We start from the raw sequence: 12174 nt of genomic DNA on the forward strand, positions 1-12174 counted from the left end.
CATCGAACTGTTGATTGGTTATATCCAATGGTCACAGAAATATATCTCAGTGCAAAGAGTGCAACTATCGGTCTTTAGTGGAGTGCCCGACAGTTAATGGATGGTGGATATCGTGATTAAAGAGCTTAATCAGTTATTCACATACCATTGAAGCTTCAAGCTACAGGTCCATAAGATCCTCTTGTAGCTCAATGGATTTAAGTTTAGAATTAGTTTTTGGGTTAGTTTGAAGTGTTCAAATTAATAAGAGAGAATTTGATTATATATGATATTATTAAATTAATTCAATTATATATGATATAATTGATATAATGTATTTGATACATTATTGGAGGAATTAATATAAATATGATTTATATTAAATACTATAAAATAGAAAAAGAACTATGGTTTATATGTTGCATATGATGCAATATTAAAACTATAGGTTATAAATACATATGATAAGTTAGTTATTGTATTTATTTATAATTTATTAATTATATGATAATTAATATTTATTTTTCTCAATAATCGACTTGAGTGGGAGGTTATTTGCGGTTTTATTGTAACTGTGAGATAAAAAGGAAAAAAGGTTTTTCAAATCAGAAGAACACACATTTCGAATCGTCACACAAAAGAATTCACTATCAAGTAAAAAGGTTTTAATGTACAATAAGAGACTAAACGATCAAACGTCGAGTTACTATACGATAGTGCTCGTTATTACACGATCGAGTATCAAGTGTATGCGATAGACTTCTTCTTCTACACGATCGATATCAAGTCTATACGATAGGCTTTTTCTTCTACATGATCGTTTGATTGCATACTTGATCATCTACTCGATCTTTTACCTCCTCCTTCCCTCTATCCAAAATCATATAGAGACCACAACTCCTGGATTCTCACATCGAGAATACCAAGGTAATCTTGTGGTGGTGTCGAGTTCTTTTCGAGGGTTGGGGATTGAGTTGTACTCACTGGTGATCGAGGATCTTCCAGTTAATCGTTGCATTTATGTTGTTTGGACGCGTTGCTAACTGATTGAGGGAAATACGTGAAGAAAGGGTTCTTCAAAGGTATTATCACTCGATCCTTAGTATTCAATTTATGAAGCATGCTGTAATTTATTCTTTAATGCATAACCTATTTTGAATGACTGTAAATATATGTGTTCTTTCACAATGGAGTTTGGAATGATATGCTTCTATTAACAGGTTCTCTAATTTTAGAGTTCCTTCAATTGATATCAGAGTCAGGTTGTTCTGGTATTCCGAATTCCATTGTTGCATTGAATGTCATTTACAATCTTGGTGGGTTTGAATTATTCTACAATACGTTTAAGTGTTGCATGTGGTTGTGGATACTATGGTTGATGGATAATTTCAGAATAATTGCCTCTGTTTAAAGCTTTCTTTACATTTCCAAAGTTAATTTGTAAGGACCCTTGCATTTTTGGGCATTATTAACAAGCGATCGAGTCTATATTCAAGTTTTTTATGTTGTTTGCTTCAAGGAAGTAGACCATTCATTGGTTGCATCATATGGCTTAAGCTAAACGATCGTTTAGATTTAGCTATGCAATCATGTAGAAAAGTTCTACTCGATCGTGTAGTATTTGCTAAATGATCGCATAGCCTATGCTATGTGATCGAGTAAAGAGTTTACTCGATCGTGTTGCGTTGGCTACTCGATCACGTAGATGCTTGGGGTAAACGATTGTTGAGTATATGATACTCGATGCATGGCACGCATGCTAAATAACTGAGTAGACTAGCATGCTCATCGCATAGTCACTAGCTTCTTGATCACTTGGTATAAGATACTCGACACTTGCTCCACGATCGTTTAGACAATCATGCTTCATCGCATAGTCATTGCCTACTCGATCGCATAGCATGCGTTGCTCGATGTGCGCTGCATGATCGCATGGGCCTTCATGCTCATCGCATAGTCACTAGCATGCGATCCACACTAAACAATCGTTTATACTCACTAAGCGTTACTCGACGATCTGAAGGAGTTGCTACATGATCAAGTGACGAGGCTTCGCCTGGGTGGTTCAAGACCCGGTTCACCTGTTTGAATTGGTTGACTCGATGTTTTATGTAATAGTTTGCTTTATTTATTCGGCTTTGAGGCTAATTATCCCGGTCCAATTTTTATTTAATGTACATGTGATGTATGTTAGTTTATATGCCATAACATATGACATCTAGTTTCAAAACACACTATAGGTTATGCATATTATTCATGCATCATCTTTATATTATAAGTGTTATAATATAGTAGTTTGCATGATTAAATTACATTAAAGCATGATCATGCATCATATAATATAAAAATTATAATATATATATGCATTAAGTATATCCATGCATCATCTTTATATTATAAGTGTTATAGTATAAGAATGTATGTTAGCATGTATGCTTAGTTCATTACAAGTTATATAAAAGTTATATATAGTAATGAATGAACATTGCATGAAGCATGACACTTAGGTTTATTTATAAAAGTTATAAATGCCTTGTGTTTGTATAACTTAGCAATGTGATTGATTTTAGTTTCATTTTTTATAAGACTTATAATTAATGAAATTAGAATTAAAATCAATAACCAAGAGTTGCATGCAAACTTAGGTAAAATCCTGTTTTAAAAGAGTTTTAAAATTTGATTCAGATAAACCTAAGCTCATGAATTTCTAATGAGATTAGAAATTAGTTTAATCTTTTAAATCGATTTAATAAGATTAAATTGATTTCAATAAAATATTAAATTTGTAATAAATCTATCTATAAGGGACATTTTGTCTAAGGCGAGTTCTGGCTAGGCTGGGGTACATAAGCTGACGGAAACGGAACACCCCTATCTGGGAACCTACCTAGAAAAGTGAATTAGATAGATTTGCTACAAGCATGCAATTGTTGATTAATATTTGTTAAAATGTTTAATGAATGTTGATCAAAATTTGTTAACTTTCCAAAGTAAGTGTTACTTTTGGGCAAACTTAAATAGTCACTTAGTAAAAATAATTCACCGTATTTTTCTAAGTAAATTAAACCCTAGGTTGTTAAAATACTCAGTGGGAGAAAAAGATATATATGATATGTCAATTCTACTCACGTTTCTCCCTTAATGTTCACACTGTGAGTTCATGCTTGGCCTTGTGGTGCCCTGGGAGCATCCCCTTTCGAATGGTGTTTGCATAGGTCAATATCAAGGTGAATGGAGATAGTATTTATAGTAAGTGGGAGAAGGATGTGTGTCCACATGTCCTGTAGTCACTTTCATTTTTTTTCACCATGAGACCTTCTTGCACGGCCTCGTGACACCCTAGGAGCATCCCCCTTCGGATGGTTTGTGCGGTTGATCAATATCAAGGCGAACTTCAGAAATGGATACGGTCGCTTTAGTTTTTGCTCCAATCGATTTTTCCCTTCGGTTGGCTACTTAGGGCAGAACTCTAGGATCTAAAATGAAGGGTCATACTTACGGCTAATCGTTGGCAGAACTCTCCAATCAATGATGGCTAATCGTTATAGGAATAAGAGTTATTCTGGAGTAATGATTAGTTGAGAGTGTCTCAATTCAGTGAAGGGAGAAATTGACTACCCTGCGGTGGCTTTTGTCCTAAATCACTGAAGCATCATTGCAGAACTAGATGTAATATGGGGTTCATTTAGATTTTGCTAAACCGAATTGGATTTTTTTAAAAGAGTAATGTTAAAATCTAACGTAGATCAATATGTTTGTTTTTACAGCAACATGTCAATGTATGATTTTTTGTTAGTTGCCTTTTCTACTTTGACCAGTTTTAATTACATAATGTGGAAAGAGTCTATTAAAATATTTTTCATGGTAAACGACCTCGTGTTTGTCATGTTTGAGGAATGTCCTCAAGTCCCAACCCCTGATGCACCGTGAATTGTTCGTAATGTATATAAGGTGTGGATGAAGACTAATTCGAAGGCCCGACTTCACATTTTGGCAAGCATACCTGATACATTGTCCAAAAGAGTTGAGAACATGGTCATTGCACGTGAGATCATGTACTCGTTGCAAGAATTGTTTGGATGTCAGATCTCACTTTTTAAGCAAAATGGGATTGATGACAATGAAACTAATTGTGTTAGTTCCCAAGATAATCTCCGGTCCTTATTGAATGTCAAGGGACTAACAAAGAAAGCAATTGTTCCTAACTTTGATGAAGTTCATCGACAAGGACTGTCCTCTGAAATGAAACTTGGAGTTTATAATATAGGTTCTGATACTGATCCCACTACACTCTAGAAAAAAGAAGAAATCTGAAGACGATAAATGTGATTTATTTTTCTTGGAGACGTACCTGGTAGAGAAATAACAATTTTTTTATACAGAATTTACAAATTACGAGAATATAAGAAAGATTTAGGACACCAATCCCAACACATAATTTCACGAGTTAAAATTCATTCATTACTGACTTTAGGGTAAATAGATAAGTGTTCCCTTAACTGGTGTCTCTGAAACTTGAACAAAGGATTCTACCTTCTCACTGGTCTAAGAAAGGTTTCTATTTAATGGTTGGACCATAAACAGGTTGTTCATTAGAGGAGCACTAATACTTAAGGATATAGAGGTAACTCAGGGGTAAAATAGTAATTTAATCAAGCTAATGTTACGGACACTCGTGAAGGATTAATTTGCTATCATTGGTCAATATCCGTGGATACAAAAAATATATCTGTAGTGAGAAGAGTACAACCGTGGGTCTATAATGGAGTGTGCCCACAATTAACGAATATTGATTAACTTGGTTAACGAGTTCAGGCAATTAATCCCATATCGTTAGAGCTTCTAATCTATAGGTCCATTAGGTCCCACTGGTAGCTCATAAAGGGTATAAAGGTAATTAAAGTAATTTGAAATGTTCAAATTTACTAAGGGAAAGAATATAATGTATGGTGATACATTATAATATAAAGTTTATATTTTAATTAAACTTTATAATATAAATTTATTTTGAATTTGATTCAAAAATTAATTTATCGGAGAATTAAATATTTGAAGAAGTTCAAATATTAAATTCAATGTGAATAGAATTCATATTAAAACTATAGGTTAATATTAATGCACAATAGATGCACATTAAAACTATAGGTAATATGAGAGAACATAATTGAATATGATTCAATTATAAGTTTAAGTTAAATATGTGATAGAGGAGAAGAAAAAAATAGAATTATAGATCAGGAGCCCTAGTCATCATCGCGCATGGAGGAACAAGGAAACAGGGAGTGAGCCCTAGTCGTCTTCATGCATGGAGGAGGATGGAAGGAGAAGCCTAGCCGTCTTTGCGTCGCATCACCTCTCGACCAGCAGTCGCACCATCGTTGAGCTCCGATGTTCGTTGCTCCATCGAAGCTGACGGTGTTGTCTATCTGCATTTTCAGCGTTTCATTGGACAAACGTGAAGCTAGTCGTGCCGTCACCGAGACCAAGTATTGTTGTCACTTCTTCCAAATGTTGCCTAGCCCGTTTGTCGCCATCTGAAGCCACCGCGTCATTTCTCTTCTCCGTCTAGCCACCGGTGATTTGATTTTTCTTGCTGAAATCTTATTTTTTGTTGGGGTTGGATCTGGGACGATGGTGCGTAAATGGTCACCTTTAAGACTAAAGGAGAATAATGGAGCTCATATGGCACGACAACCCTTTCATCTTCTTAAATCGGAGGTTGAAGGACTTTGGGGTGTCTGATGGTCGTTCTGAAAAGGGTGAAGGGTCTGGTACGAGGAGTGTTGTCGGAGTTAGGATGGAAAGTTTGACATTCAGTGATCCAGCGACGCTCAAAGGGATGAAGACGCCTCTGTCCTCTAACCTAGAACCAGAATCGAACCGAGTTGGGGAGAACCAAGATTTGGGTGAACCAGTGGGATGGGTATTGGGTCAGGTGGTGGCCAAGGGAGTTTGAGCTCTAGTGGAGATGGGGCCCAGGTTGTGAAGAATGTGTCTGGGTTGGGTCTAGAAGGAGTTGGGGTGAATGTTGCTAAGGTGTTGGGGGGTCTGCGAGATGGGGGTGGGCCTGATAGGAGTGGGCTGTAAGAAGGGAGTAGGTTGGAAAAAGTGGAGAAGGGGAAAGGGACGAATGGCTTGGGTGTTATAACGGGTGGGCCAAGAGGTGTTGGGTCAGAGATGGGGGTCGCGGAGGGGCTGAAGTTAATCTATGAGGAGGTAAATCGGGTTGGGTTTGTGGGGAGTGTTGAGCGTCTGATGTCTATAAACAAGAGTGAGGTGTCGGTTCAGTGAGAGATGTGGTTCAAAGACGAACCGATTAGGTTCAATGGGGGAGCGATTGGGTTCTGTTGGGTCCGATTCTGGTTTGAAAGGGGGAAATTCATGGGCGGCCCTTTTTGGGTCCAAGTTGAGGGGAAATTTAGAGTTTACCCCCCTCCCCCTACCCCCTCCGGTTAGTTGAAAATGATATAGTGGTTGTTAAGCCTTGTGAAGAGGTTCTTGATGTGAGTGTTTGTTTATGGAAAAAATCTTTGGTGGGTTAGTTTGTGGATGCAAAACTCCTGTATTATGTTATTTGTCGCCTTATTCAGAGAATTTGGGGACGTAGAGATGCCAACTATTACCTTGCTAGAGAACGGATTGATTATCTTTAAATTTCAAAAGGCAGAGTCAAGGGATTAGGTGCTGGAGAATGGTCTGTGGCACTTGGGTGGCAAACCCATCTTACTACGACAGTGGTCACCAGGTATTGTTCTTGAAACATTTTTTTTATTTTGTTTCTATCTGGATCAAACTGGAGCATGTTCCCTTAGAGCTGTGAATGGTTAGGGGTTTAGTAGTGTTGGCTAGTGCCATGGGTAAGCCTGTTTCTTGATATTGCAACTAGAGAGCGACGTCGGTTATCGTATGTGAGAGTTTGTGTTCAGGTGGATAGTGATTCGTTATTACCCCCTTCATTCACTGTTAAAATGTGGGATCGAGAGTTTATTATTCCATTATATGAGTGGAAGCCTCTAAGCGTGCTTGTTGTGGCTCTTTTGGGATACTGAGACAATGTGTGAGAAACAAGGTGTGGCAAAGGGTCAGAATTTGAGTTGTGACGGTTAATGAGGGGTGTTTAGGGGAGAAGGGTGGCCTTGAGAGTGTAAAGAAGGGTTAGGAGTTGAGTACTGGTGGGAAGGGAACTAGCCTAGTGGTTGGGAATAGGAGTGTAGGGTGTGATGACGAGTTTACTATGGTTAGCCGTCTCGGTGTGATAGAGGAGCTGTAGAACGCAGGAGTGGCAGTAGGTCATTAGGATCGACTCTCTTGAGGAGCAGAGTAGTTTATAGCTTCCCTGGGATTACAGGGTTTATTAAGCATGTTGATGATCGTAATCAGTTTGACGTTCTGAGTGATGAGGGGGGAGACTCGTTGGCACTGGCATTAGTGTAGTCTGATCCTGATCCATTGTCTATTTTGGATAGGATGTTTAGGAGTTCGAGCAAAAGCCCAGTGAGGAGTGGTAAGTGTGATTTCTTACAAGTTTCATTATCTAGTGTTCCTAGAATGTTAAGGGGTTGAATGACTCTGTCAAATGTAGGGTGGTGGCGGATTTTTTTTCTTCTTCATCTGTTACTTTCTGCTGTTTGCTTAAGATGAGGGTTCGTCGCGAGAACTTTGGTATAGTGGCGGGTAGGTTTGGTGATGCTTGGAGTTGTGTGAGTAACTATAGTGTGAGGGGAGTTAGGAGGATTTGGGTGATGTGGCGGAAGAATGTCTATGCTTTTATTCTGGATGTCAGTGGGGATCAGTTCATTTCTGGTACTTTGGTGGATATTGTATCTAGTGCTAGGGTACATATTGGTGTTATGTATGCCTCTAATCACGTGAATGATAGAAGGAACTTGTGGACCCAGTTGATTGATGTATGTGCCTCGTGGCAGCTTCTTGGAGTTGTTATGGGTGATTTTAATGCTATTTGTAGTAGTTCAGAGGATCTTGGTGGTTGCCCTAACTTGAGGGAGAGGGAGGAGTTTGATGGGGCGTTGTTGGAGGTGGATCTGGTTGAAATGGGTGTGATAGGTAATTGGTTTACTTGGAATAGTAAAGTTCAAGGGAATGTTATCTTGCGCCGGTTGGATCGTTGCTTGACTAAAGAGGTGGAAGGTGTCTTTTTGGTATTCGAAGGTTAGGGTTGGGCAGTGGGGGATTTCTGATCATAGCCTTCTTCTGGTCTCTACAGGGGAGACGAGGTGTAGGCCGCCTCCTACATTTTGATATTTTACTCATTGGGTAGAGGTAGATGGTTTTATTGATACTCTAAGGATGTGTCCCCTATGGTTAGCTTTGTGTGAAATTTGAAGGCAGTGAAGCTGGTTTTACGTGCCTCATTTGGTAGGTATATCTCTATGTTATTTGATGAGGTGTGAGTTGCCAGGTAGGTTATAGAGGTTGTTCAGGCCGAGTTGGAGAGGGATCCTTTCTCATAGTCTGTGTGTGCGAAGGCAGCTCGGGCCACTGAGGTATTCTGGTCAGTGGCTAGATTGGAGAAGGCATCACTTCGGCAGAAGGCTAGGGTGAGGTGGATGGAGTTAAGCGATATGAACATGGCATTCTTTCATCATTGTGTTCGCTCTCGCCGTGGTTGTAGTGGTTTATTCTCAGTTGTGGATGTTGGGGGGATTCACCAGACGGTGCATGACAGGGTGTCAGGGGTGGCAGTGGATTTCTTTCATGGTAGTTTGGGGTCTCGACGTGTAGGGTATAAGGATCTTACTTCTCGGATTGGGGATATTGTGTAGTTTAGTTGGTCCGCGGAAGGGGTGGAGGCGCTTGGTCACCAAGTAAGTCGAGATGAGATCAGAAGGTTTTATTCTCAATGAAGTCTGGGAAGGCTCCTGGGCCTAATGGGTTTTAGTGGATTTTTACAGAGCTGCTTGGAATGTGGTTGGGGATGATTTCTGTGATGATGATATGACCTTTCTTGAGTTTTGTTATCTGCCTAGTGGAGTTAACTCTACTATTATTACTCTTATCCCAAAGAGGTGGGGAGTTTATCGTATGGAGGACTTTCGTCCTATTTCTTGTTGCAATGTTGTGTATAAGTGTATTTCAAGGGTCCTAGCTGAAAGATTGCGATTGTGGTTGCCATCTTTCATTAGTGGTAACCAGTCCGCGTTTGTTCCTAGTAGGTCGATTTTTTATAACATTTTATTGTGTCAGGAGTTTGTGGAGAGGCTATAAGGTGAGCAGAGGGAAGTTGCGTTGTGTGTTGAAGGTTGACTTTCAGAAGGCGTATGATTCGGTCAATTGGGATTTCTATTTGGTGTGTTGTTTGCTATAGGTATGCCCCTTCAGTTTGTTAGTTAGGTGAGGGCTTGTGTTATTTCGCCTACGTTCTCTGTGATGATTAATGGTTCCCTTAAGGGTTTTTCCCTAGTAAGAAGGGGTTGAGGCAGGGGGATCCGTTGTCTCTATTTTTGTTTGTGATGGGGATGGAGGTTCTGTCCAACTTGTTAAATAATTCTTCTGTGTAGTTTAGGTTCCATGATCGGCATGAGCATGTGGGCCTAACTCATTTGACTTTTCCAGATGATTTAATGATTTCTTGTGCAACTGAGAGGGGTTCTTTGGAGTTTGTGAGGTAGGTTCTGGCAAAGTTTGCAGAGTTGTCTAGGTTAGTTGCAAATGTTGGGAAGAGTTCCATGTTTGTTGCAAGTGTGGAGTCGAGTTCCATATTTGTTGCAAGTGTGGAGTCTGGTGAGGTAGAGAAGCTTGTTGCTTTTATGGGATTCTCTCTTGGTTCGCTGCCTGTTAGGTATCTGGGATTACCTTTATTAGATGGTTGGCTAAGGGTTATGGACTGTGCACCTTTGATACAGAGGGTTACAGCTCGTATTAGAAGTTGGGTGGCTCGGTCCCTCTCTTTTGCTGGGAGGTTGCAGCTTGTCAGGTCTGTCTCACAGTCCTTTCAGGTGTTTTGGTGTAGCATATTTGTGTTGCCTGCATGTGTAACTCCTGAAGTTGATCATCTGTTGCGTAGTTATTTATGAAAGTGCAGTGAGGAGAGTCGGGGTGGTGCGCAAGTGGCATGAGATGAGGTGTGCTTGCCAAAGGGTAGGGGTGAAACATGTGGCTTCATGGAATCAGGCTGCTATTATGAAGCTGCTCTGGCTTCTTTTAATTAAATCAGGCTCATTATGGGTGGCGTGAGTGGATGCATATGTTTTGTGTGAACGGTCTTTGTGGATTGTTCGGTGTGAGGTTAGGAGGTCTTGGTGCTTGAGGGCTATCTTGCGTTGTAGGGATAGATTTAAACATCTAGTGGGTGGGCAATGGAAGGTCATGTTTTGTTTGATGGGATCCTTGGTTGTCGGGAGGGTGCAATTATGGATTCATATGGGCCTACGGTGGTCTATGATGCAGAGAGTAGTATGGAGGTGCGGTTATCAGTTTATGGATGGTGAGGGAGGTTGGAGGTGGCCTTCAATGTCATGGGAGTTGCTTGAGATCTGGGGTCTTATTCAGGTAATGGGGCCTAGGGTGAGGGGGGAGGATTATTGGGTTTGGATGCCGGGTATTAGTGATCAGTTTTCTATCACCAGTGCGTGGGAGAGTTTGCATCCTCGTCGTCTTAGGGTATCTTGGGCAGGTCTTTTGTGGTCTAGGGGTGGTATTCCACGTCACTCCTTCTGTGTGTGGTTAGCTGTGAGGGACAGGTTGGGTATGCAGGATTGGTTGAGGAATTGGGATGTGTTGTTAGAGGGAGGGTGTCTTTTGTGTGGGGGAAATGTGGAGTCGCGGGATCATCTATTTTGTTAGTGTGGGTATGGGAGAGAGGTGTGGTTAGGTGTGTTGCGTCAGTTGGGTTCGACTCATCGAGTGGCGGGTTGGGTTGTCAAGTTGAGTTGGTTGTGCCAAGTGGGGTCGGGTAAGGGGGTGCGTAGTAAGCTATTTCGTGTCTTCCGGTGTGCTTCCATCTACTACATTTGGCAGGAGCATAATCACCAGCTTCATGAGGGTAGACCGAGGACAGTGTCTGCTCTGTTTCATCTTATGGTCTCTACAGTTTGTGCTCGTGCTGTTTCCTAGCGAGTTAATCTTCTCGGTCTTATCTAGTGCGTTTACAAATGCTTTTCCTTTTTTTGTACATATCGATGTTCTTTGTTTGGTTGTTGGCCTTAGTTGGTGGGGTTTTGTTTCCTTTTCTCCGTTTTCTCCCAAGTGGATGGTGTTGTTTTGTGTTTATTTTGGCTTTGTTTCGGTCGAGTCTTGTCTTTACTTGTGCTTTGTTGCTTTGATGCCTTGATCTGGGCTATGAGATCCTCCTTGTTGTTGTATAATAATATCACCTATTCTCAAAAAAATAAAATTAAATATGTGATATTTAATTTAATGATTAATTAATTAATTAATTTTAATTTAATTTATTTTAATTTGATTTGATTTAATTAAATTAATTGAATTAAAACTATAAGTCATGAGAGAGGGATGTATTAGAATATGATTATAATGCACCTTTAATTAAATATAAGATATTTAGTTACTATTAATTAAGTTGATTAATTAATAATTATTTGATTTATTTTAATAAATTAAATTTTTATTTAATTTAATTTTTAAATTAAATGAATTTATTGTTATTTAATTTAATAAATTAAGTTTGATTTAATTTATTGGTTAAATAAATTTAAATAAATTTGTTGTAACTAACTCCCTAATGTGGGGAGTTATATGGGAGTGAGAGAGATCTTCTCCCAAAACTTCCTTCTTTCTAGTTCGTTCTCGGCATCCCTGAAGAAAAGGCCAAAATTTTTTCTCTTGGCTTTTGACTTTATGAGATTTTCTGAGATTTTTTATCGGTAGAAAATTCCCTCCAAAGATAAATTCCCTCTTCCACTTGATTTGCAGTAGAGGAATCAAGATATAGACCCAATAGTTGGTGAAGCCCTTTAGAGCCGTCAACGAAAGTAAGAGATTCTAAATTTTATTTTCGTTAATTTGTTATTAAAATCTGAAAATGGTTTGGATTTTTTTCGTTGCGCTTAGGATTTCAACCCAGCAACTCTAACTCCCATCCACGTGAAGAATAACTCTCCTATGTGGGGAGTTATTAATGGTATAATAATATAAAATTACATTATATTATAACAAACTTTATAATATAAATGATTAATTAACTAACTTAATTAAACGATCATATTATATGCTTTT

At 39.2% G+C, this 12174-nt stretch overlaps 1 protein-coding gene across 1 annotated transcript; it reads left to right on the forward strand.

Annotated features, from left to right (window-relative positions):
* Positions 1-6304: 6304 nt before the first annotated feature.
* LOC150034473 (uncharacterized) lies at positions 6305-10013 on the forward strand. The gene is made up of 8 exons (XM_090316753.1): positions 6305-6430; positions 6522-6541; positions 6647-6724; positions 7562-8138; positions 8466-8758; positions 8892-9137; positions 9184-9286; positions 9609-10013. The coding sequence occupies exons 1-8, from the start codon at positions 6305-6307 to the stop codon at positions 10011-10013; spliced, it is 1848 nt and encodes a 615-aa protein (XP_090172879.1).
* The last annotated feature ends 2161 nt before the right edge of the window (positions 10014-12174 follow it).

This window comes from Benincasa hispida, chromosome 8, assembly GCF_027475165.1.
Source record: "Benincasa hispida cultivar pf3 chromosome 8, pf3_genome.v1.1, whole genome shotgun sequence".
Taxonomy (NCBI): domain Eukaryota; kingdom Viridiplantae; phylum Streptophyta; class Magnoliopsida; order Cucurbitales; family Cucurbitaceae; genus Benincasa; species Benincasa hispida.